Below are 23,743 nucleotides of genomic sequence, written 5' to 3' on the forward strand. Positions count from 1 at the left end.
CAATACGGCCTAGTGCAACCATGCCCTAAGCGAAATCTGGCAGTGAAGCACACATTTTCTTAATGCTGCCCGGAAAATGAAGGTTTTGTTCCATCAACATCTTCATTAACCCCAAATTCCATAACGATACCCCTTGGCCTTAAACAACCTGCCTTCAGTCAAATAAGAAGATATGGGGGCCAAGTCTAACAAGTCGCTTTACTTCGACAAGCTCAAGGGCTTGCTCGAGGAGTACAGCTCCATCTTCATCGTCGAGATCGACAATGTCAGCTCTCAGCAGATGCACGAGATCCGACATGCTCTCCGAAGCAAGGGTGTTGTCCTCATGGGCAAGAACACCATGGTACGTGATATTTTGGAGGACGAATTATACAGGAAAATTACTAACAATCTTGTCAGGTTCGCCGTGCCTTGAAGACCTTCGTCGCCGACTCCCCCGAGTACGAGCGTCTCCTTCCCCACGTCAAGGGTAACGTCGGTTTCGTCTTCACCAACGAGGACCTCAAGGAGGTTCGCGATGTCATCCTCGCCAACAAGGTCGCTGCTCCTGCCCGTGCCGGTGCTCTCGCCCCTGCCGACGTCTGGGTCCCTGCTGGAAACACCGGTATGGAGCCCGGAAAGACCTCTTTCTTCCAGGCTCTCGGTGTCCCCACCAAGATTGCCCGTGGTACCATTGAAATCACCACTGATCTCAAGCTCGTTGAGGCCGGCTCCAAGGTCGGTCCCTCCGAGGCCACCCTGCTCAACATGCTCAACATCTCTCCCTTCACCTACGGTATGGGTATCTCTCAGGTCTACGACCAGGGCCAGACCTTCCCTCCCAGCGTCCTCGACGTCGGTGAGGAGCAGCTCCTCAAGACCCTGTCTGGTGCTATCACTACCATTGCCACTATCTCTCTGGCTCTGAACTTCCCTACCCTGCCTTCCGTCCTTCACTCCCTCGTCAACAGCTACAAGAAGGTTCTCGCTGTTGCCGTTGTCACTGAGGTCACCTGGCCCGAGATTGAGCAGCTCAAGGACCGCATCGCCAACCCTGATGCTTACGCCTCTGCTGCTCCTGCTGCTGCCGCTTCCGGCGATGCTACTGCCGCTGCTGAGGAGGAGAAGAAGGACGAGTCCGAGGAGGAGGAGGATGATGAGGGCTTCGGCGGTCTCTTGTATGTGAACCGATTCCTCAACCATTTGAACAAAGCTAACAGACTTGCAGCGACTAAATGTAGCCACATCCTAACGATGTACGACTGCCTTCGAGGACTTCGGTTAGGTTTACGACTTATGGATCTGAAAAAAGGGGTACATAGATCGTCTGCTGGACAATTGAATCTGTCGCGACGGTTACAAATCAATCTGGACGCCTCAACATGCCTGTGACAAGATTTTCGCGAAACAACTGATGCTACCCTCAGCGAGAGATATCACCGATCCAAAAAGGTTAGTCGTACAAAGCTTTCGTCTTTTTTTTTTTTCCTCTCCGGAAGATTATATAAATTGTTCAAGAGCTTTTTAACCCTGAAACCTCCTGTTGACACACACATACCATTGTATGACGGACACATTTACAATCATGTTTTGATAATTGCGAAGCTGTTTTGAGACCATTAAGCTAACAATCAAAAGTCTAGTTTTGGTAGTTTTCAAGACATCTTAATTGTAGATGGTGCAATTGTCGGCATCGTATTGCTTCCTGTTTTCCTCAGATTATCTTAACTCTTGACTGGATCCTCCAGGTGTCCATCTTGTAATACCCGTCTCGCCATATCAATAGCTCGATCTGGCATTCCAGCCAATCTTGCAACTTTGAGTGCGTGACTTTGTCTGTTGACGCCTTTCTGTAGTTTGTGATTGTAGAAGAAGCCTCCTTGACCATCCTCCACTACGTCAGTGCAATACGTTTGAACAATGCCTGTCTCGTCCATCTCAGTCGAGCACAGCCCCTCAGCTGCAGCCAAGTCTGCCACAGAATGAAAGTGTGTTGCAAACAAGGTGCGGCATTGATTGACAGTTGCGAGGTGATGGAGGCATGCGAATGCGACAGCTGTGCCATCCTCAGGTGTAGTACCTCGACCAATTTCATCCATGATGACAAAAGACCTGGGCGTTGCCTGCTTGAGGATAGCTGCCGTCTCCAGCATCTCTACCATAAAGGTGCTTTGATCTTGATAGAGGTTGTCGGCTGAGCCCACGCGGCTAAATATGGCGTCTACTATCCCGAGCTCTGCGTATGACGCAGGCACGTAGCAGCCAATCTGAGCCAATATCGTGATGAGAGCGTTTTGGCGTAGAAACGTGCTTTTGCCTGCCATATTGGGACCTGTGATGAACCAAACGCGACCATCCTTAGGTAACCCAACCAAACAGTCATTGCGCACAAAACTTCGTCCCTGCTCAAAAAGACCACCTTCAACGGTGGGATGCCGCCCACCTACGATAATGTGACTAGTCGTGTTGTTCAAGATTGGTCGAACGAGGCTTTGCTCTTGAGCAAGTTTAGCGAAGGACGTTGCGATGTCGAGTTCGTCAAGGACGTTGGCATTACGGCGTAGCTTAACGAGATTCTTGATGACATGTTCTCGGAGGGAGTGGAAAACAGCTTGTTCTTCGGCACGGATCTGGGCACGAACTTGGTCGAGTCGCTGTCCTAGATGTGTCCATTCGGTGATATGGAAAGATCGCGTGGAACGGCTGGACGAAAGCGCTTGCACATCGACGAGATTCCGTGCGTCTCTGCCCCTGATGTGAGCAATGTGACCGAGTCCAGGCGTCCATCTGAGAGATAAAGTCGGAGCATTGAGGCGTTCGATGAGAGTCTCGTTAAGTTCTGACTTTTCCTTTATCAAAGCTGCCAGGTCTGCATGAAGTCGTTTCAAGGTTGGACTGGCAGCAGGCTTCATGATCCAGGTTTCGTTATCTTCAGCATAATAATCTCGAAGACTGACGGGTCGTTTTCGTTTGCCTTTGGGAAGAGATGCTATATCATCCTGTGATCCTTCATTGCTGGCGACATCCTGAGCGAGAGCTAGCATCTGGCTAGCCTCGGAGTCTTGAGCTTCATGCTGTAACTCAATTCCTTCCTCATCGATAGCATCCCTGATACGTTGAGCAAGCTTCAGCGGCCTGGTCATGTCAATTCGAGATATCATAGAAGTCAAACAGGGGGATTTGGCCTTGCGAGATGCAGTATTGGCCTTCTTCAGCAGGTCTACGATCTCCTTGGTCGCGTCAATAGTACTGGCCAAGGCCAAAAGATCGTCAGCGTCACCACGGCCAAGAGTGAACTTCTGAACAAGGCGCTGAGAGTCATAGCTCCTCCGCAGCAAGATGATTACTGAGTCACTGAGGTTTGGGTCATCAATGAATAAAGCGGCGAGGTCTTGCCTACCAGTGATGAGCTCAAGGGAGGTCGAAGGCGCACTCAGCCATTCATTGAGAAGCCGAGCACCGCTCTTGGTTACAGTACGACGGATGGCATGCAAGAGACTACCTCGAAACGCGCCATCACGAATGGTTTGCTTTACTTCAAGAGCACGCAGGCTGTTTTTGTCAATGGCCATTATCTGTACGTTTTCGCTTCTCAGCGGGGGCTGCAATTTCATGCTCGCGCCCTGTAACTGATCCTTAACATAGCCCAGTAGAAAGCCGGCAGCATGTACCTCAGCGGAAGAGAAAGCACTTGCTTCATCCCCAGACAGGGCAGACTCAAGCATGGGCGTCCACTCTGCCGGATTTAGCAAGGAAGAATCATGAGGTGGTGGTGCGTATGAAATGATGTGACGGTCCTCAGCGAGGAGAGTAAAGATGCCGTGATCGGGGAACGCCTGCAGGTCCTGGTCCAGAAGGAGCTCGCGCGGAGACAGTCGGGATAAGATCGCTGGTAAGGATGTGAGATTGGCCTGTTGGGTACAGAAGTGGCCGGTTGAAAGATCGAGCCATGCCAGACCGAGTGGCATGGAGTCTTGGAGCCCCTGAGGCTGCCCTCCATCTCGGCCAACGCCAACAGCTGACGGCGTTGAATGGGCTGATCCAGACTCGGGTACGGAATTGTGGTCCGCAAGCTCCCCCACTGGAGCCGACACTCGGCCGATGTCTTTATGTATTTCCGCAGTAGTTTCTGTAGGTGCAATGTTTCCGTCGATATGAATTGCCATCACGTAGTTGTTTGCGTAGGGATCCATAAAGTTTTCGTCTATCAGAGTACCTGGAGTAACAATACGTGTGACTCGGCGATCATGCATCAGCCCACCTGACTTGACCTTTGCTGAAGGGGAGTTTGGAAACTCCTCGGCAATGGCAACATGACGGTTGAGATCTTGAACGAGAATTTTAAGAAACCGGTCAAGTTGGAAGAAAGGAAAACCTGCCTACAAGACGGGCGATGATGGTGAGACGTCGAGCCATGACAACAACTATATGGAGGGTAGTAATGAACGTACCATAGAAACCAAACCAGCATTTGTTTTCTTGTTAGCAACCTTGATGTTGAGCAAGGGCCCATATTCATCCGCATGTTCAAAGTAGAGCTCATAAAAACCGCCCACCCTTGTTAATAGCACACAGTTGTCAAACTTTAGCATGTTCTGACGAGCCTGAAGAACCACGGTAGGGTAGGCGGGAGGATCCAGGTGCAACGACGGCAGCGGCTGCAGCAGAGACTCTGTCGTCTCATCGTGGGGAGATGAAGCCTCTGATGACGTTTGTTTAGGTGATACGGGCTTCGGCTGAATTAGACCCTGGGGCAAATCGGATAGCTTTATGGTGGTGGAGGTCTTTTTACCCCTAGTTTGGAGAGGGTGACAAGGAGATGCGGGAGGTGGAAATGGGCGGATTGAGAAGCCATGATACAGTGGGTGACCAGTATGGCGGCACCTGCGAGGGGTGGTAGTAGTCGTGATAGCTGTAGACGCTTTAGATATAGCTAATGCTGCATCTTCAGCTCTAGCCAATGCTGTCGCAGTATGTGAAGCAGAAATTGAAGTAGAAGTGGAAACAGGCCTGGAAGCTGCTGAAGCTGATGGCGATGTCAGGGGCCGCAAATGGCGGATGCCGAATACTGGGGGCACCATACGGCCGGAGCATAGAAATGAGATGGGCTGTTGTGCTAGAGTGGCGTTGGTGGTGATACCATGTTTGGTGTTTCAAGCAAAGATAGTGTGGGCTGAATGGATGCTTCCTACCAAATTTGGTAACTGCGTTGGGCGGAGGATCGGCCAAGTAGCAGCTCGAGCAAGGCAAGCACAATTAATGCTATACTACGCTGCAGATTGTTGACAGCAGGGCTAAGATCCGAAAGGGGACACAACGAGATGTGGTGAAGAACATGCAGGGCTCATTAGACGATAAAGAAAATAGTTCTAGCAATTAATTACAGGGCGGTCCACAGCTGAGAGACCAGTCAGAAGGGTCCAAGCTAACTGTCCTGTGTTAGATTTGAAACAGCCAAAACTCTTTCAACATGAGATAAAAAAAGAAGTTGACGCGTCCATGGAGCATCAATTTATAGAAACAAGTTAATTGATGTAGACATCCAATGATAGAATCCTCGGTGAGTTAGAGTCTGTCTCTGCAGCAGATAAATTGATTCCTTTTGGCACTCTGTGGCTTCTTGTGGATAAGAACGGACATGAGCGTTATGGGGTATCGATCGATGAGGAAGGAAAAAAAGTAAAAAAAAGAACGTCTGAGTAGGGGACGTGGAGTTTATGCAGTAGACCCATCCTCATCTGATATGTTGCAGATATAGAATATTTTGCGGTGATCACTGTACAACCAACAATTCTAGCACGTATGCCAGCATGAATATCCATGTTTGAAGTTATTCGGGTAGTTCACAAGCCGTTGGGACATTTCGTCTTTCGACTTCCAACTTCACGACTAAGGAAAAGACCGTTCGTTCGGTTCGGCAATAGTAGGAACCCTGCTCCCTAGGACCCGATCCTTTTGAAGGATTACAAGGTACTCCAGAGATTTCACGGAGATGGCAAACGCCAACACCCACTAACAAACAGCACATGGGAAGAAATCTGCCCATGCAGGCGCTGGTCCCGGGTCTTCGCGAACAACGTGTGAGCGAACAGCCCAGGTGTGAAGAGTCTCGAATGACGGGAGCCAATTGTTATCGATGGACAGTGTTTCCAAGATCTACAGGTTCCGATGCCTTTTTAGAAGTATCGATCCAGCTTTAAGAAACAGAACTGCCGTCTACTAGAGTGCAAAGCGAGAGAGCCCAATGGTGCCATAAAGCAACGTTATTATCATGCCCATGACCTGGGAGAGGTCTAAAGATGAGATGAGGCTAGACAGGCAGACCTGGCAGGTGAAGTAGGAGCGACAGTAGGTACAGTGCGGGTTAGCGCTTCCTCCACTAACGGGTGGGAACGTCAACTCGTGGTCCCATTTTAGCGTCATCATCATCCCTCAACGCCAGATAGACCCTGCAAATCTGCCCAAGTTGCTGGAGAGGGTCCCCAAACACTCCAATCTGAGTCTGGGTCTGGGCACGCCCCGACCGCAATCGTGTATGTATGCATGTAGCTGTCTCAATCTGATCGGTGTACAGGCGGTAAGACCAGAACCCTCTTTCAGGCAGGCATCGGTCAGCCATGGGCTCAAAGATGACGGAATATCACCAACGTAGCAACCGCCCGCTATCCTCGCTTCCCATGCTTCTGGGGGATCCATCTTACACCAAAAGGGCAAGATGGCCATGGAAGTCACCCAAGAAGAGATGTCCAAAAACAAGCTTCGTCACAAGAGGACAGGACCACATCCGATTAAGCAATCAAATCAGACAGGGCTAAAGATATATGGCATGTATTCAATGTAGGAAAAGAAACGACAAAACATGAAAACAACACCATCAATGCGAGATACATCACGGTAAAGCTCAAAACAGCACACACAGCGACAACATACTATGCACACAAGACAACGCATGAGATCCAAGGTCAGCATCAGATCCAGCTTGACCAATGCCAATACCAATTCAGAGACAGGTACAGCCCAGCCTGTGTCCAGCTGGCAAAACAGCATCGAGTTGCGAGTAAGCGGAGCCAGGTGCAGTACACTTTGTCCTGCTAGCAATGCGATGGCATAAGCATATCTCTTCGCGGGGTCGGCATGGGCCGATTCTCGAGAGAGCCTCAGCCCATTCTGGATCCGCTGCCACACGACTTCGCCAGGATCCCTGTCCAAACCCTCGGCCACATCTGTCGATGATGGCCTAGCTATATATCCCCTTTGTGCGCTTTTCTTAGCCAGAAAAAAAAAGACGCCCTTACGCTTTACGCACCTTTACTGTGTTAGTTATATTATATACAACGACTTCAATCTCAAACATTCGCTCTGTATCTTGCACCAACACAACCGCTCTGATACAGACCCACTTCTTCACTTACACGGCCTTTACCGATATCAACGACTACTCTGACGGTAACCGCGCGACCAAACTGCCAAATAACACGTTCAAATTTCCGGTTTGTCGAAAGATAAAAAGAGGAACACTACCCTTGCTTGTACGGAAATCACGCTCAGTACCAACGACCCCGGCACACGTTTCTTTCCCAGAACAGTGCCCTGAACGACTCGCCTATCGTCTACACATATATATACACAAGGCCTCAGCCCATATAATAACAATTTATGGCGGCTATGATGTCGTCTGTCAACCCCTTTACACCGGTGACCCCTCCGCCGGAGAGCCTGTCCTTTCCTAAACTTCCTGCCCAAAGGCCGTTACAGAACAACCTCAAACGCAAAGCATCGTCACAAGACCCTCTAAGTGGCCTAGCAGGTCTCAACGCTCCCGCAATGATGGCACCACCTCCTCCACCGACTTCACAACCCCGAACGTCCTCGTCACCAAATCTTGGCTCAGGGCCAAGCTCTACCAGTACTCCCCAGTCTAGTGGTGCGACAACACCTGAAATTCCTAACATACCTGGTGCAAACCTCGATCCTAAATATCTCGCCATGGTATCTCGCATCGCCGCCTATTATCAACAAAGGTGCCAAGCTGTAGCAAACTACCAGCAGCAGCGTTGCCAGGCTTGGGCCAACATGCATAGGCAAAAGTGTCAGGATATGATGCAAGCTTCTATGCTGGTGGTTGCTTGGTATGTGAGAGACCGTATCCAGCGCAGAAGGAGAAGAGAGAAACGTCAGTTCCGACACGGATTGAAACGCAGGACAGATCAGAACAAGATCGCCAAAACCGAGGTTGTTCGCCGCTGGGTCAAGCAGATCCCTGAGGGACAAGAATCACCCAACAATTCCATCGACACCCAACTTGCCGACCGTGAAGAGGCTGAGTTCTCTATGGATCGCGAGACACAGCCGGATAAAGATACCAAGCTATTTGATATGGCAGACAATCTCATCAAGAGTCAATACAAGAAGATCGAGGTTCCCATAATGGGCGTGCTCAATTTTGACGAAAGCGACAACGAAAGTGAAAGCGACCTGGACGAGCCAGAACAGTACGAGGAGATGGACGAAGCAGAAGACCTCGCTGAAGATGATGAATACTACGAAGTGGAAGATGACGAACTATATGATGACGAGGACGAAATCGAGTATACAGGCGACGGTGCTTCAGAGGTTGTTCATCACGGCACAGGCACAGGCACTGGTAGCCGAAACAACAACCACAGTGAATCCTCATGATAAGTCGGCTCTCTCGCCATTGACGACTCAACAACAAGCCCCCTTCCAACGGGGTGGGGTGAGATACCTCCTTAATGACAACGACAAAGACAAAGCATCAACTATTGGCAACAAGACTCCCACAATAATGGACAAATTCTGGCAATGGTTTCTCTTTCAAGGAACGGCGCAATCTACAGGCGGGCGATTGTCCACACATGAAATTTCACTGGAGTCAAGGGCATTTCGCATTCTTCCTATCTATCACGGCATTTATACATGGATGATACCTTTTTTCTGGCATGGGATGTTTTGGGGGTTTCTTGGTTCATTTCTCGGACAATTTTGTATAACTGCTTGGCAGTAGGCTAGGCATGCAGCGTATGCTGTGGACGTATGTGTATATATTCCAATCAACATATACAAATATGATTGCATCTCGAAATTCCGACTATTCTCCACAATACAGTGGCCACAAGGATGAAAACCACTGTCAACTGCCGGTTTAGCCATACAAGGAAGTTCCCAATATTAATCCTGGGGTAAAAAAACACCGACTCGGCTGATTCTTCTACGCCTAGGGGGCGGTCGGTGCAATACGACCGCCGTCAGGAAGCCCCGGTACAGTGCCCAGATTGACTGACAGCGGCTGAATGAGGGGAGACATTCCAAACATGTGGGAAATCGAACGGTGGGAAGGAATTATCGGAGCATTGTATAGAGCTGCACAGCTTGGAGCGGCGCTTGTGCGTACTGTACGGAGTATCCGGAAGTGAAACATGTCATAATGGGTGAGAAATCGTTCGATATTTGTTATTTAGGGCTGTTGAGGGGCTGGGTACTGGGCATTGGGCATTGGGAGGGATACGCAAATACTGAGCCAATCAAGATAGAAGACGATAGTACTCAATGTCAACTGAACAGATATGATTGGCTGTGTTTTACAATGAAAGGGGAGTGAGAAGTGAGAGTTTGTTGCTGTTGTTGCCCACAACGGTTGTAGTTCTTGGCCTGGGAGCATATCTCCGAGATACGAGCCTTTTAACGCTCATATAAATACTGCCATCCTTTACTGAGGGGTGTTGGTAATCCTAGACCTCGCCTTATTGAGACGGAGGACATGCCAAAAGATGTTTATCCTTCAAACTTTTAGACATATAAGCTTTAAATCTAAATAGATATGAATCATTTTCAAGGAAACTGTATCTCTATATTCGGCTTAACTCCAATACCGCCGGCCATTCTTACACTTTTCACAAGTTCCTGGCCTTGTCGCCTGCTTCCGATGGCTCTCAACGCAGTCACAGAAGTCAGAACTGAGTATGAGTCGAAGCGCTTGCCTAAGATGCTGTTGTTTTTAATTTGTGACTCGTTCCTGACGTCGTTACCGACCTCAGATTCCAATCAGAAAGCAGGAGCAAAGTCGTCCAACCTTTAGTCAAGTCCGCCGTGGCTTCCCAAAAGATACTTAGGAATTACATCAGAAGTCGTAGGTCTCCTAATGTTAGCATTCTTTCACTTGTGAATATCATTTTGATCACTACCTAAACCTCTATCCTTTAACCTGTTGCTCCTCTTTTCATCAACATTCCATCCTCTCCCCAAGGGCTCTTAGTTTATTGATGTCCATTCGCAGCTGCCTTGCCGATCATCGTTTTAGATCACTAATCTGTTCAAACCCCCTGTCGCATTCTTTCTACGTATTGTCGGTCAGAAATCGCAATGTTGGGCAAAATGAGGTATGTGATGGCTGATTTATTTAATGACACAACATGTTCGTCCTCCTGAAAGCTGGCTCCATCTCCTCCCCGCATGCAAAGATACGACCGGTTCCCCAAAACCCCATCACCTGGATCCATTCCAGGCACTGCTTAGCCTAGGAGATTGGTCGTTCTGAGTCTAGCGGGGCCCCTCCCCCGGTTGCTGTGCCGCAAGTGCGTCAACCCCTGTACAGGGACTCGACGGGAATGGCTGCTTAACTTGCGGTTGGCAATCCCCCGCTTTCATCCTGGCTTGGCGCTTGACCGACCTCGACAGAAAGGCCTCTACCCTTTGATAGCTTATTGCACACCGTTGTTATTGTCAACACTCTCGATCGGCAGTCGTACACCCACTCGTTGGAGCTTGTCGGAGCTCACTTGACCTAGCACAGAGCTTAACACAGAGCTTGCTTCCCGCGCCTACGTTTCACAGACATACGTGCAGTACATTCATCAACACCGAACTCAGCTATTCAATACCAATTCATTCTCATTCCTCCTCCCGTGACGTTCTACATATTCATTCATCACTGTTTCCTCGTCCCCATCTTGTTTCCTCTTCGTTTGACGTCCTCATCAACCCCCAACCCAAAGGCGTTTGCTCACCATAATTCAGTAGTATCAACAATACGTTCGACCGCGTGTCGTCAACTTCTGCAGCTTGTCCTCGTCACTCGCCTTCTCCTGAAGACCAGCTTCGACCACCGATTTCTGGGAAGCAGCGACGTATCTCAAATCGATCAGCTCCTCCCGCTCCAGGACATCCCGACATCTTCACTATGGGTGGTGGTACCGAGCCAAAGGGAAATGATTCTTCCTACCCTCTCTTCGCCGAGCGGCCCGTCGGCGTTCCAAAAACGAGCATTCTGAAGGGTCGCATTGAACCGTTCTATAAGTCAGGACAGTACTACAAGGTCAACCTGCAAGCGTATGTCATACCAACTCTCAAAGATGAAATTGTTACTGACTGTTATCCAAAACAGGAATATGGACAATGCCAGATACTCAGGCAAACCTCATGTGCAACTCTCCGTCTGGGACGCACCAGATCTTTCCCGTCCGACATTTGAAGATGCTGTCAGTCACGAATTCAGGGAAACCCATACCGGCACTTCTTTTGGTCCTTCCTGGTCCACTCATTGGTTCAAGGTCATCCTACGCATTCCCAAAGACATCAAGGATGAAGAGCTCATTGAGCTACACTGGGATGCCAGCAATGAGGGTACTATCTGGACAGAGGATGGTGTCCCCATCCAAGGCCTCACTGGCAGCGGCGAGCGCATCGAGTGGATCATTCCCGACTCATTCCGCGATGGCGAAGAACACACTATTTATATTGAGATGGCTTGTAACGGCATGTTTGGAAACGCCCCCAACGGCACTACGACCATTGCTCCACCGGATCCCAACAGACGCTTCAACCTCAGCAAAGCCGATATCGTGGCTGTTAACGTGCCAGCTCGCAAGCTTCACATAGATATCTGGGAGATCGGCGATGCTGCCCGAGAGCTTCCTGAGAACTCGGCTGAGCAGAATCATGCACTGGCTGTAGCCATGAAAATCATCAATACCTTCGAGGTCAACAACCAGGACTCCATTCTCAAGTGCCGAGAAATTGCTCGTGAAATTCTCGGCCCTGATGTTGACTCTCACAAGGTATATGAAGTAGGAAAGGACCCCGTGGTATTCGGTATTGGTCATTGTCACATCGATAGTTGCTGGCTCTGGCCTTGGGCTGAGACAAAGCGCAAAGTTGTTCGATCTTGGACGAACCAATGTGACCTCATGGATCGCTACCCAGAGGCCAATTTTGCTTGCTCCCAAGCTCAACAGTACAAATGGCTCAAGACCTACTATCCTGCTGCATACAAGCGAGTCAAGCAGAAGGTAAAGGAAGGCCAGTTCCACCCTATTGGTGGCAGCTGGGTCGAACACGACACAAATCTGCCCAGTGGTGAATCGCTTGTGCGACAATTCTTTTACGGCCAACGGTTCTTTGAGGCCGAGTTCGGCTCACGATGCCGTACGTTCTGGCTTCCTGACACTTTTGGCTATTCGAGCCAACTTCCACAGCTCTGTCGACTGGCCGACATGGATCGTTTCCTGACCCAGAAGCTGAGCTGGAACAATATCAATAACTTTCCTCACACGACATTCATGTGGGTGAGTCCTGATGGAAGCCAGGTCATTTGCCACATGCCTCCTTCTGAGACATACACAGCAAATGCCGACTTTGGTGACTTGAAGAGAAGTATTGAGAAACACAAAACGATGCGAGTCGACAGCACATCTCTGCTTGTCTTTGGCAAAGGTGATGGCGGTGGTGGCCCTACTTGGCAACACTTCGAAAAGCTCCGTCGATGTGCTGGGATCAGCAACACTATCGGTGGCATCCCAAAGATCAAGATGGGCTTGACTGTTGGCGACTATTTTGATCGACTCAACCAGAAAGCCACCGAGTTTCCTACCTGGTACGGCGAACTCTACTTTGAGCTACACAGAGGAACGTACACCACACAAGCCAACAACAAGTATTACAACCGAAAGGCCGAGGTGATGCTACGGGACATCGAACAATTGGCCACGTATGCATCAATCAAGAACAAGAAGTACAAGTACCCAACCAAGGATCTTGATGATATGTGGGAATCTGTCCTTCTCTGCCAGTTCCATGACTGTCTACCAGGAAGTAGCATTGAGATGTGTTACGACGATTCCGATAAGGTGCGTGCTTGCAATCCGACTCAAAAACCTTGCTAACCTGTTTCTAGGTCTACGCTGAAGTTTTTGAAACTGGCAAACGTCTTCTGAACGATCTCTACGATTCACTCAATATTGCCAGCCAATTCTCATCAAGCCTTAACGAATCGGTGGCCATCAACACACTGCCTTGGCACCGAAAAGAGCTCGTGGAGCTCTCCGATAGTGAAGTCGGTATCGCATGTGGTGATGGTCAACTATTGGCCCTCCGCTCGTTCAAGGTGCAAGAGGAGAAGCCTGCAGTTACCGTGATGGAACAGTCGACCGACGTATATGTCTTGCAAAACGACCAACTCCGTGTCGTTGTTGATAACGGTGTCATTACGTCGATTTACGATATTGAAAATGATCGTGAGGTTATCGAGAAGGGTGGTGAGGCCAACAAGTTTGTCATATTCGACGATATTCCGCTTTACTGGCAGGCCTGGGATGTTGAAGTTTACCATCTCGATGCACGCAGAAAGGTTGAATATGGCAAGACCAAGATTTTTGAACAGAAGGCCCATCGAGTTACTTTGGTCACTGAGATCAAGATCAGCGAAAACAGTTCGATCAAGTCATACACCACACTCTCAGCGGCCCTTAAAGGTCAACCTTCTCAGATTGACGTCAAGGCCAATGTCAACTGGCACGAAGACTCCAAGTTCCTCAAGGTTGAATTCCCTGTCAACGTTGTCAACAACGAGGCTTCGTACGAGACAGCTTTTAGCATTACCAAACGACCAACTCACTACAACACAAGCTGGGACATGGCTAAATTCGAGGTGTGCTGTCACAAATTCGCTGATCTCTCGGAGAATAACTACGGCGTTTCCATTTTGAATGACTGCAAATATGGCTTCGCGACTGCGGGCAAGATGATGCGATTGTCACTTCTACGATCGCCCAAGGCGCCCGATGCCAATGCTGATATGGGATGTCACACCATTCGATGGGCCATTCTTCCTCACAAGGGAGGCCTGTCTTCGGCTACGGTTAAGGCTGCTTATGCTTTCAACAATCCTCTAAAGCCTGTTACTGCTTCAAAGGTCGCCCTTGAAAGTCTTTCCAGTGCGCCTATCAAGCTTGTCAACACTGACGAGTCCGAGTCTCTTGTGCTTGACACCATCAAGCGAGGCCAAGACGACGAAGACGTAACCCGGAATGAGGGTCTTCGCGTGAACAAGGGCCAAAGCATTATTCTTCGCGTATACGAATCTTTGGGTGGTCGCAGTCGTGGCACCATCCAAACAAGCTTTGACGTCAAGCGTGTCACCAAGACAAACATCTTGGAGGACGACCTGGAAGAGATTGAACAGGAAGATGGCAAGATTCCAATCACACTGCGGCCTTTCGAAGTCGCCACCTTTAAGCTCCAGCTGTAGAGCGACACGGAGCTGGAAGGTTGTGTTTGTACGGACCCAGAAGAAGACAGGCGTTGGGTTATCCTTTGAAGTACTAGCAAACCGACTGGTGTTGCTCAATATTGCACTACGAATTAAACAGAATGAGACTTTATGGATTACAAAAGGATTCCACCCGACTGGGCATCAGTAGTAGCACGATTGGTGCAGTAACCGAGAGCAGCATGGCTATGAAACAAGAACTTAGTCGATTACCAATAAATGGCTCTATTTGTGATTCCTAAAACGCCACCTCCATCATGTGAATTGATAGCTATAAACATCTAGGCCGAGGCGAATGCATCCTCGACCCGTGGAAGATCAGCAAGGAGATATCTTTCCCCGTATCCAAAACTCGTCGCTCTGTCGCACAGTAACTTGAAAATTACACACACCCACACACATGTAGCACCTAATTAGAATCATCAGGCAGCTCCTCAATGACTGTCTGGACCATTTGAATGAGTTCGTTAATGTCAGGCCGCTCCGCAGGCTCGACACTAAGACACTTCCTCACGACTTCGCGAATAGGCTCGCTGATCTCAACCGCAGGTGCTTTCTGTTGCTGCTGTTGTCCCTGCTGCGGGCGCATGCTGTTATTACGTTTGACACCAGCAGGGCCCTCGTCGGGGAAACGCCAGTCACCGCCCAGAACACACAGCGACAGAGTACCGCCAGTCTCGTCTGAACGCATCTCAAAGGGTGACTTGCCAACGAGGCAGGCGTAGAGCGTGCAGCCCAAAGACCAAATATCAACCTTTGTGTCGATCACCATGCCGGTCTGAACATCAAAGAGCTCGGGAGCACGGTAAGGCATTGTTGAGTGCTCGGCGGCTGTGTCTTGGATCTGGAGGGCTAGAGATTGTGATGTCACAGGAATAGGCGAGGGCGCAACGGATCCAAGATCCATAAGAATCGGAGTTGAACCAGTGTCGTCAATCATGATGTTACCTGATACTGCGTTAGCGTCTGAAAGAAGTAGACTGGCGCAAAAGAGTGTTTACCTGGTTTGATATCTCGATGGGCATAATGCTGAATTGACCTGCCACCGTTGACTTGGCTTTCGCCTTCCAGCAGACCTCGCTCTTGCTCACCCTCCTCCTCTTCCTCAGTTCGCTTGCCTCTTGTGTTATTTCTTTCGCCATTGTTTATCTCATCCTCTTCTCGGCCCATGTTCATGCGCTCTACGGCAGGCTTGTAATCATGCATAGCACGGAGAGCCTTGCACACCCCAAGGAAAAGCAACATGAGGCGGCGCTCGGGGAAGCGATCGTGGTTGACCAAGTTCGCATTGATCATGTCCTGTAGATTGCCGCGCTTGTAGTACGGTAGGAGGACGTAGACGGTTTTCGTAGACTCGTCGGCGCCACGCTCGGTCGCAACCGAGTGGTCAATGGCAGAGATGATGGTCGGGACGTGGGAGAAGAGGCGGTAGGCGTCAACCTCGCGCATGGCCTGCTGGACTGATTCGGCGCCGAAAGGACATCGGATCTTCTTGAGGGCGAAAAGCTCATGGGTAGAGGTGTCTTCGACGAGGTAGACGTATGAGAAACCGCCCTAGCGCCTGTCAGTGACGGGTGATCCGGAAGACCTGGGATCAGGGACTTACTTCTCCGAGAAGTCTTAGGATCTTGAAGCTTCGGTTATTGATCTTCAAGTTGGGGTTCCCGGGGAAGCAGTTGAGGCAGTTCCCGAAGGAGTAAAAGAGGTCGAGGAGGATTTGCGCCATGATGAATGGTGGCAGATGTGTGGTAGCTCGTGGAACTATGTGTCTCCTCGGTTCGTAATCAATCGTTCCCTAACTTCCAAGATAGGGTCTTTAGCCAATGGAAGATCGGCTATGCGAAGAAATGAAGAAAGAATTTCGCTCTGTAGAGAAGATATGGATCGGCAGGGACAAGTATGGTTGAAGATGTTGGTTGGTATCACGGTCGCAATTGGCTGGATGACGACACAGTTGATGATGATGCGATCAGCTCGCAGTGCGTTTTTCACGAATTCAACGCTATAAAGCGGCTTAAAAAGAATGATGCAGTGCCTAAGAAGGGATGGGAGAGATTGAATGTCGAGATGCTACTCTGGCTGATGTTGAACTGAGGTGAGAGAGGTTCTAGTCTGAGCCACCTCAGCCCTGAAACGCCACGACTTGGGTACTGTACGTACCTGCCTTGGTTACCTCCACTGAAACGGGATGTATTGTTTAAGATGTGAGGGTGTGATGCTTGATTTGCGACCTAAGACTTTGATTCTCGATCATAACTAATAGATTTTTTATCAGTACTAACGTAGTGGTCAGACGTGATTCAAATCTATTGAGCTTTAATAATTAACCTGGAACGCACTTGTCGTCAAAGACTAGACCCTGAGGCTTCGGGACCTGGGGGTGTCTGGACGTACACTTGACTTGGGATTTCCCAGAGTGGAGCTCACAAAATCGCTAGCTGGAATCAGTTAGATCCAGTAGCGGTTAGAGAAACGGGCCAATCGTCTAATTGGTTCATACTCGATGTCTATGCAATTTCCCGTTTAGTTTGTGATAGGATAAAGTCAAAGACAGCCATGGAAACAAGAAATCATGAACATCTTAAATACTGCAATGTAATCATCATAGCTGGCATTTCTTGATTTTATCTATAATAAGCTAAAAGGATCCGGCACTATACCCCCAGTGCTTTTTACAATAACAATACTCTAACAAAGACTGTATCTCATTCCAATACCCAAGTCGCTAACCCCAATGCAATCGAGCCCCTTGACAATCAATCTCATCACAATCAACTTCCAAAAACAATCGTGCCCTCACTGAGAGATGTATATAAGTATACTGAGTTGCGCGCATCAAAGTTGTATATCGATGAAACTGTCTTTGACCATTCGCCAGTCACCCCTTGATTCGAGTCTGCCATTAGCAGGTTTCCATATTGCCCTGCCCATAAGACTACGATAAGAGATTTCGTAGCGAAGGGCTGGCACTTGCTCCGCTTGCTGGACGGTTCTGTGGAGGTGGGGGTCCGTTCCGAGAGCCAGGCGGGCTCGTTTGAGGAGCAGGAGCAGGGTATGGGGATCTTTGCGGGTGCATCTCACGAGGATATCCATCTCTGGGTGGCGCAGAAGGAGGAGGAGGCGGCGCTCCATTCGCCATGCTCGGTGGTGTGAGGTGTGCTGGAGGGCCAGGTCGCCCATGATGTTGGTAGGGATGAGCGTATCGGGATGGGGGTGCTGGTCCATTTAATTGCCGAGGAGATAGAGGCAATCCATTAGCGTACGGTGACGAAGGGTGGCTGCCGTGATGGCTCGCAGGTGGTGGTGCAGGCGGTACAGGCCCGACTACAGGCGGTGGTCGTAAGGAAGACAAGTTCGACATCGGCGGTGCATTATGAATAGGCGGGGGAGGGGGCCCTCCGTTTATATGTCGAGGAGGAGGCGAGCTCTGCTGACTCGCGGGTCGACCCCAATCGCTGTATGCCGGCCGATGAGGTGGTGGAGCTGCATAGGCGTGAGGAGCTGGTGGCCGAGCTCCAAGGGCATGATCGGCGACAAGCGCAGGCGCTTGCATTGCTGGGGGCCCTGTTTGAGGATGACCATGAGCTGGCCAGGCATAGGCGGCAGCATGCGCTTCACGATGAGCAATCATCTGTGGCGGACTACGCAGAGGAGGTGCCGCAGTGGCTGATATAGCCGCTTCGTGAGCCAGGGGCGGCGGAGCGTCTGGCATAGCAGGCGATGGTCGTGGCGGGTGCGTCTTCGCAGTGGGCTGGGCTTTGCGACACTTGTGACACTGAAAACGCCTTTGTTCCACAAATTTCTGTGCCTCGCTTCCAAGTGTGCCGTAGTGGCCATTGGTAAGTTCGCGTTCTTGTGAATTGTCAATCGGGTACCATTTCGGGCTGACATCGACACCACAAGTAATGCAAACCTTCCCTCCTGGTTGTCTGGGATCCGAGGCAGCGTCTCCCGTCTCACCGTTGCGCTGGTGGTTTGTAGGTAGAGCAGTCGTTGAAGATCTTCGTAGACCAGACTGGGTCGCTGTACCGGTCAGTTTGGCTGCATTCGCCATGAGGTTGGCCTTGCGAGCGGTGCCTGTCAAAGTGAGGTCGGCTTGCTTGAAATTTTGAACATAGAGTTGCAGAGCGTTAAGTCCCGAATCATCCACAACGTCGTGCATGTGATGAATAGTAGTCTTGGTAGGAGCATGTTCCTTGCACCACACGGTCGCTGACATGGTGCCACTCTCTCCGTTGACGGTTACAACGTTGACTTGGTCTCTCTTGGAGCCTTTCACAGGTGAAATTTCGAACCCAAGAATATGTCCCTGTTGTCGTGCACATTCCACATGTACTATGGCTCTGGTTAGCAAATCCGAATACAGCCATCCTGGCACAAAAACTTACGCGGGGCGCGACACTGATGACAAGAGACACAGGCACCTTCAATCTTGTCGCAGACTTTACAGGTCTCATTGTATCGGGCTCTGGGAATTGAAGGAATTCCCTCTGAGGGTTCCAATGCCTTGGCGTTGCCAAATTTGACTTCTGGGGTCCAAACAGCGCAAGTAACATGGACCCAATTGTTGTCAGCGGTTCTCTTGAGTGGCTCCCGAGGGTTGACTGGTCGATTCATGTCCTCCTGCTTCTTGCGGTAAAAGTCGGCAGCTTTTCGAGCTTGCTGGACCTCCAAACGCTCTCTCTCGCGGTCTTTCTCTGACATTTTCTTTTTGTGATGTGTCAGTCTTGGCTGTTCCACGAAATCATGTTCCGTGTACTCGTGAGGACATAGAACACATTTGTAACGAATCGAGACCTGAGGGTTCTTATCGTTCAAACACATGTCGCATGTCCATTTTTCAGGATTTCGATTATCCATGACGCCGTAGCAGTTGCGATGTACTGTCAAACGGCATTCTCGGCATGACAAGTGCTGATCTCCTTGGGGTCCCAATTCACCACAGACTGCACAAGGTAGAACTCGAGGCTTTGGCATCTCAGGAGCTGCGGCTCTTTCCACACTCTTGTCCTTCTTTTTAGATGTAGTAGAGCCAGCCACGCTGGCAGTATCAGAGTGGCCGTTTTCTGCGTCTTTGTCCAAGGGTACACTCTTGAGCTTTTTCCGTGGCGGTTCCTGTGCGCTGGTAACGGCTGCTGGCGTCGCCGAGGGGGTTGGCGCACGTTCTGGCGTCATCATGCCCATCTCCTTTGCGGCTTGCAGTTCCTTGAGAAGTTCTTCATCTTGCTTGCGCTTCCAAGCTCGGCCACCTGACTGTGCCACCTTCTTGGCCACTTCTTCCATGTCCTCCCATCGAATAGCATACCGTCGCCAGAGTTCGGCGCATCGGCGGCACAATGCGACCACCCGCTCCTGACCTTTGTCCTTGTTCGAATTTTTAGAACCACCGTCGTTGACAACACCAGACATAGGGTTCGGGGCTCGTCTCCATTGCCTGGATGAGGTTGTCGAGCAGAATTGACACACAAATCCTCGCTTCTTCTGGTTCGCCTTCTCGGTATCAAAGGCGGAATCGTCGTCGTTGTCCGCAACGTCGTCGGCCATCTTGTTAGCGGCGGCTTCTGCTCGTTTCGCCTCTTTCTTTCCCTTTCGGCCAGCCATGTTCTCCAGGACCTGCATCCCGCGTTCTGATTTCTTCCAAGCATAATAGTAGCGAGTCACCATGCCGTAGTACATGGATTTAACATGCTTTCGCACGAGATAAAGCTCAGAGCCGTATTTGATAACAGCTTCCTCGAATTTCTTTTGTTCTGCTGGTGTCAGCTCTGGCTCTTTGAATTCCGCCTTGTCCTTTTCGGGAAGAGCTTTGAGGGCACGCTTCGTGTCAAATCCAGTGTGAAATAGTGTATCGGCAGCAACATCCTGGAGATTTGTCGAGCGTTCTGGCAAACCAAGATCTTTGGCCATTCCCTTGGCCTTTTCCATGTATTGATTGATTTCCTTCTCTTTGATGACGTCTTCTGGGGGAGGTATCCACATGGGTTTTGCGGTGCAATTCGGGTCGTCTTCGTCGTAATCCTCGCCTCGTACTGTGTATCCAGGAGGCATATCCTGTACCCATTTTGGTCGATTTACCCGTGAGATCTTTTCAGCTTCAATCGCAGCCAATGCTTCCTTTGACTTGGTGTCCTTTTTGCCATTCTTCTTGAACTCGAGCGGCTTGACGTACTCTACCGGTTGTCCTGGCCATGGCAAAACTGTCGCTTGATTCCTTGGGCCAATTCTCGTAGCTGCGCGGGGATGAATTCTGTCATCATAGTCAAGTGCGTCCTCGGGCTTGCAGTGCATTCCTAGGTACCGATAAGGCCAGAGTGACGCCTGGTATATCTGCTCTGCAGTGCCTTCATGGGGAGCATGGTCTCCTTCTTCCGGACTCGTGCGGCTGGTGTCGACCCCCTGCATCTCCTCGTCCTCTTCGTCCATTGGCTCATCATCGTCGGCATCCACGGTGGGATCATTCACATTAGGAGTGTTACGAGCCTCGAGTTTTCGCTCCTGTGCACGACTGCAGGCAGCGCATGACCATGCGAAACCTCTGGATGGCTTTTTCAATAGAGGCGGGTTCACACAATTCATATGATATGTGTTTTGGCATACGGCACAGTCAACTGAGTCGTTGCTGAAGTGCGCCAATCAAGTCAGCCACTGAACGTGGGACAGGGACGTGGGGCAGTGTAAGTCAAATGTGGTACGTACCTTGCGCAATAGCCTGTGCATCTCTTGCAGAGCTTAACGGCGCTAGTGAGCTCCTTGCCACGCCCCTGTTCAACTAGCACGTACTTCCAGCGTTCGTCGAGCACCTTTTTCACGTTGCCTGGAACGTTGACAATGGAACGCGTCGGAATTAGATCGTAATTCTTTTGGATATACCGATCATACAGTTTGTCGTACCAAAAGCTGTCGGACGTCTTGCGATAGGCATCCATGTTTGAAATCTCAGCTTTATGGTGAATCTGACATTTCCCGCGAAGCGCAGTCAACGGGCTGATGTCGGAATGCATGGTCGCAAAGACCATACGTGTGTCTGTGGACTTTCGGCCAATATCTTTTGGTCGGTAGTACCAGTTTATGCGGATTGCCTCCACAGGTCTGCTGTTGTCATTCTGGACATGAAGAAACTCCATGATGCGGCCTAAATAATAGGGTTCCCCAGGTGGCTCACAGACAAGGTACACATGATCTGCAATCGCCAGGTTAGCTACGCTCAATTTAAATTTCTGGTGGACTTTTTTTCAAGACGTTACCATTTGGCTCCAACACCGTGCCATCGTCGGCTGTCATCTTGCCATCAACAGGTTGTCCTTTGCAGTTCTCAAAAGTCAACATATTAGTTTCAGGCCACGAAATGCCGGCAGCTGTTCCGGATGTCGTTGGCTTTTTTGTTGTGTTGCTGGTAGTTGATGTCGCTTGGTTAGTGGAACCTGCTGAAGTGCCTGCAACCTTGCGTTTCCGTGTAGGCTGAGAAGAAGCAGCCGACGGCTGTGTCGTGGTAGAAGCATTGTTTGAGCTGCCCGATTGTTGCTCCTTGGGGGTATTTACAGACTGCGCTGGCTTTGACTCGTCGACGAGAGCCTTGCGCGAGCTGGCACCGCCACGAGGCGCATCGCTGTTCACAGCAGCGCTGGACTGACGGGACGTCTTTTTGGAGTCACCGTCTTTTTTGTCATGATAATAATCATAAACATCGGCATCAATATCCCTATCCTCAGCATAGTTGATACGCGATGAGCCGTTCCTGTTGCGAGAACGAGTGCCGTACCCAGAAGCTGCATCTGCGCTGGCATCCTTGGCCGCGCTATCCAAACCTGATTGAGTAGTCATTGGGTCGGAAACAGATTGAGCGTCTGGGTCTGAGACTTTGGAGTCCTGAGTTTTGTGTTAGAAATAGGGTCCAATCGCGCCCATGACCTCACAGGTTGAAGGTGAAATGAGAGACCCCAAGCTATAAACATAAAAAAGTATAGTGGGGAGAAAGAGAGTGAAGGTTTTCGTTGAAGGGAATAGAGATTCAACTCACATTTTGTTGTGCCATGACATCCAGCAGAGAATCACTTGCGCAACGATGAGATGTGGTGAATCGCGTATGAAGGCATGCCCGAGGTGATGGCTTGATGGTGGAAGCTGCGAGGATGAAATAGCCTAGGTGGGCAAGAGTGCGAGGCGTGTAAGGTATAGAGCTCTAACAGTGATATAAGAGACGAGATGAAAATAGCTCGAGATGAAACGAATCCGTCCCGGCTGTGGAAAAGTGAATAGAGCTAGAAGCTCGAGATAGATATTTTACTACTCTGGATGATGGAGTAAGTAAGGTTAAGAAGGAGGAAGAGGCATGATTCCCAGGTGCTGGGAGAAGAAACGTCCTGGCACTGGCACCCCGAGGCGGCGGCCCTGGCCTGGTCGATGCATCCACTCTGATTATAGTGCACGGCAGGGGTTGTTTTAGAGCCGAGCTTGTAGCGAGCAGGTAGCCACTAATCAGGTGGCGGCTGATGAGCACCCAAGAAAACCTATCTTGCACCCCAGGCACGATAAATGTCAACACAGTTTCTACATCTAGCACCCTGGTCATCAGCGTTACTTCAAGTCTCCACGGGGGTCCATCTGGGTCTCGCAGCACTGACGAGCCGACGGATCTCAACCCAACTCTGAGGCGTGTCTATGGGTCCACGGGTCCTCCCACAAAGAGAAGAGCAGGCCATGCCTGGGGGGGAGAAGTCAGAACCACTACGAGGCCAGGTCACAATAGATTGCATTGGTTTGATTCGGTCTGGTCGAGACGTCAAGTCACCTTTTTTGGTGGGAAAATCTAATTTAGGGCCTACAAGACTGTCGAAGCTTGGGTCGGCAAAGCAGAACTACTCACCAGCCTATGTAAAACTACTTAAATCAAGAACATTGAAAGCAGATACCTATAAATTATCTTACCCAGACCGCACATGCAGACTCGCGTGAATCGGTGTAAGAAGCATCCAAAATTAAGCAGGCAGGCAGGTAAGCCAGGTGTGCTTGTGGCTACCCAGGTAACTAGAAACAGTCGGGCAAATGATGTAGATGGTATACCTATGCGTAAATGGATGAATGAGTGATGGAACCTTGTCTCATTTTTGCTCACCTCGATTTGCCTGTGCCATCATTGCCCTTGTTGCCGGAGATAAAGGTGCAGACTTTTCGAGGACATCTCTGTCCAACAATAACTCTCCC

At 50.0% G+C, this 23,743-nt stretch overlaps 6 protein-coding genes across 6 annotated transcripts; 3 read left to right on the plus strand and 3 right to left on the minus strand.

The window, feature by feature from the left end:
* Positions 1 to 172: 172 nt before the first annotated feature.
* Positions 173 to 1,214, plus strand: EDB82DRAFT_476995 (60S ribosomal protein uL10; the record flags this gene model as incomplete). Its single annotated transcript, XM_025726732.1, has 3 exons — positions 173 to 343; positions 400 to 1,157; positions 1,208 to 1,214. The coding sequence occupies 3 exons, from the start codon at positions 173 to 175 to the stop codon at positions 1,212 to 1,214; spliced, it is 936 nt and encodes a 311-aa protein (XP_025581270.1).
* Positions 1,215 to 1,442: 228 nt separating this feature from the next.
* EDB82DRAFT_215000 (muts domain V-domain-containing protein) lies at positions 1,443 to 5,434 on the minus strand. The gene is made up of 2 exons (XM_025726734.2): positions 4,431 to 5,434; positions 1,443 to 4,358 (listed from the first exon to the last, which is right to left on the minus strand). Exons 1-2 carry the CDS (start codon positions 5,058 to 5,060, stop codon positions 1,704 to 1,706), a joined length of 3,285 nt encoding a protein of 1,094 aa, XP_025581271.1. The 5' UTR covers positions 5,061 to 5,434; the 3' UTR covers positions 1,443 to 1,703.
* Positions 5,435 to 7,647: 2,213 nt separating this feature from the next.
* EDB82DRAFT_476997 (uncharacterized protein) lies at positions 7,648 to 8,658 on the plus strand (the record flags this gene model as incomplete). Its single annotated transcript, XM_025726735.2, has 1 exon — positions 7,648 to 8,658. One exon carries the CDS (start codon positions 7,648 to 7,650, stop codon positions 8,656 to 8,658), a length of 1,011 nt encoding a protein of 336 aa, XP_025581272.2.
* A 2,132-nt stretch (positions 8,659 to 10,790) lies between these two features.
* On the plus strand, positions 10,791 to 14,740 carry EDB82DRAFT_463421 (glycosyl hydrolases family 38 N-terminal domain-containing protein). Its single transcript, XM_025726736.2, has 3 exons — positions 10,791 to 11,325; positions 11,381 to 13,121; positions 13,169 to 14,740. The coding sequence occupies exons 1-3, from the start codon at positions 11,177 to 11,179 to the stop codon at positions 14,519 to 14,521; spliced, it is 3,243 nt and encodes a 1,080-aa protein (XP_025581273.2). The 5' UTR covers positions 10,791 to 11,176; the 3' UTR covers positions 14,522 to 14,740.
* A 2-nt stretch (positions 14,741 to 14,742) lies between these two features.
* On the minus strand, positions 14,743 to 16,722 carry EDB82DRAFT_538062 (kinase-like domain-containing protein). Its single transcript, XM_025726737.2, has 3 exons — positions 16,149 to 16,722; positions 15,544 to 16,096; positions 14,743 to 15,490 (listed from the first exon to the last, which is right to left on the minus strand). Exons 1-3 carry the CDS (start codon positions 16,266 to 16,268, stop codon positions 14,952 to 14,954), a joined length of 1,212 nt encoding a protein of 403 aa, XP_025581274.1. The 5' UTR covers positions 16,269 to 16,722; the 3' UTR covers positions 14,743 to 14,951.
* A 406-nt stretch (positions 16,723 to 17,128) lies between these two features.
* EDB82DRAFT_504073 (uncharacterized protein) lies at positions 17,129 to 22,841 on the minus strand. Its single transcript, XM_025726738.2, has 5 exons — positions 22,560 to 22,841; positions 21,787 to 22,408; positions 21,239 to 21,722; positions 18,931 to 21,161; positions 17,129 to 18,877 (listed from the first exon to the last, which is right to left on the minus strand). Exons 1-5 carry the CDS (start codon positions 22,572 to 22,574, stop codon positions 17,478 to 17,480), a joined length of 4,752 nt encoding a protein of 1,583 aa, XP_025581275.2. The 5' UTR covers positions 22,575 to 22,841; the 3' UTR covers positions 17,129 to 17,477.
* Positions 22,842 to 23,743: the final 902 nt, after the last annotated feature.

Source organism: Fusarium venenatum, assembly GCF_020744135.1.
Source record: "Fusarium venenatum strain MPI-CAGE-CH-0201 chromosome Unknown EDB82scaffold_3, whole genome shotgun sequence".
Classification (NCBI taxonomy): Eukaryota; Fungi; Ascomycota; class Sordariomycetes; order Hypocreales; family Nectriaceae; genus Fusarium; species Fusarium venenatum.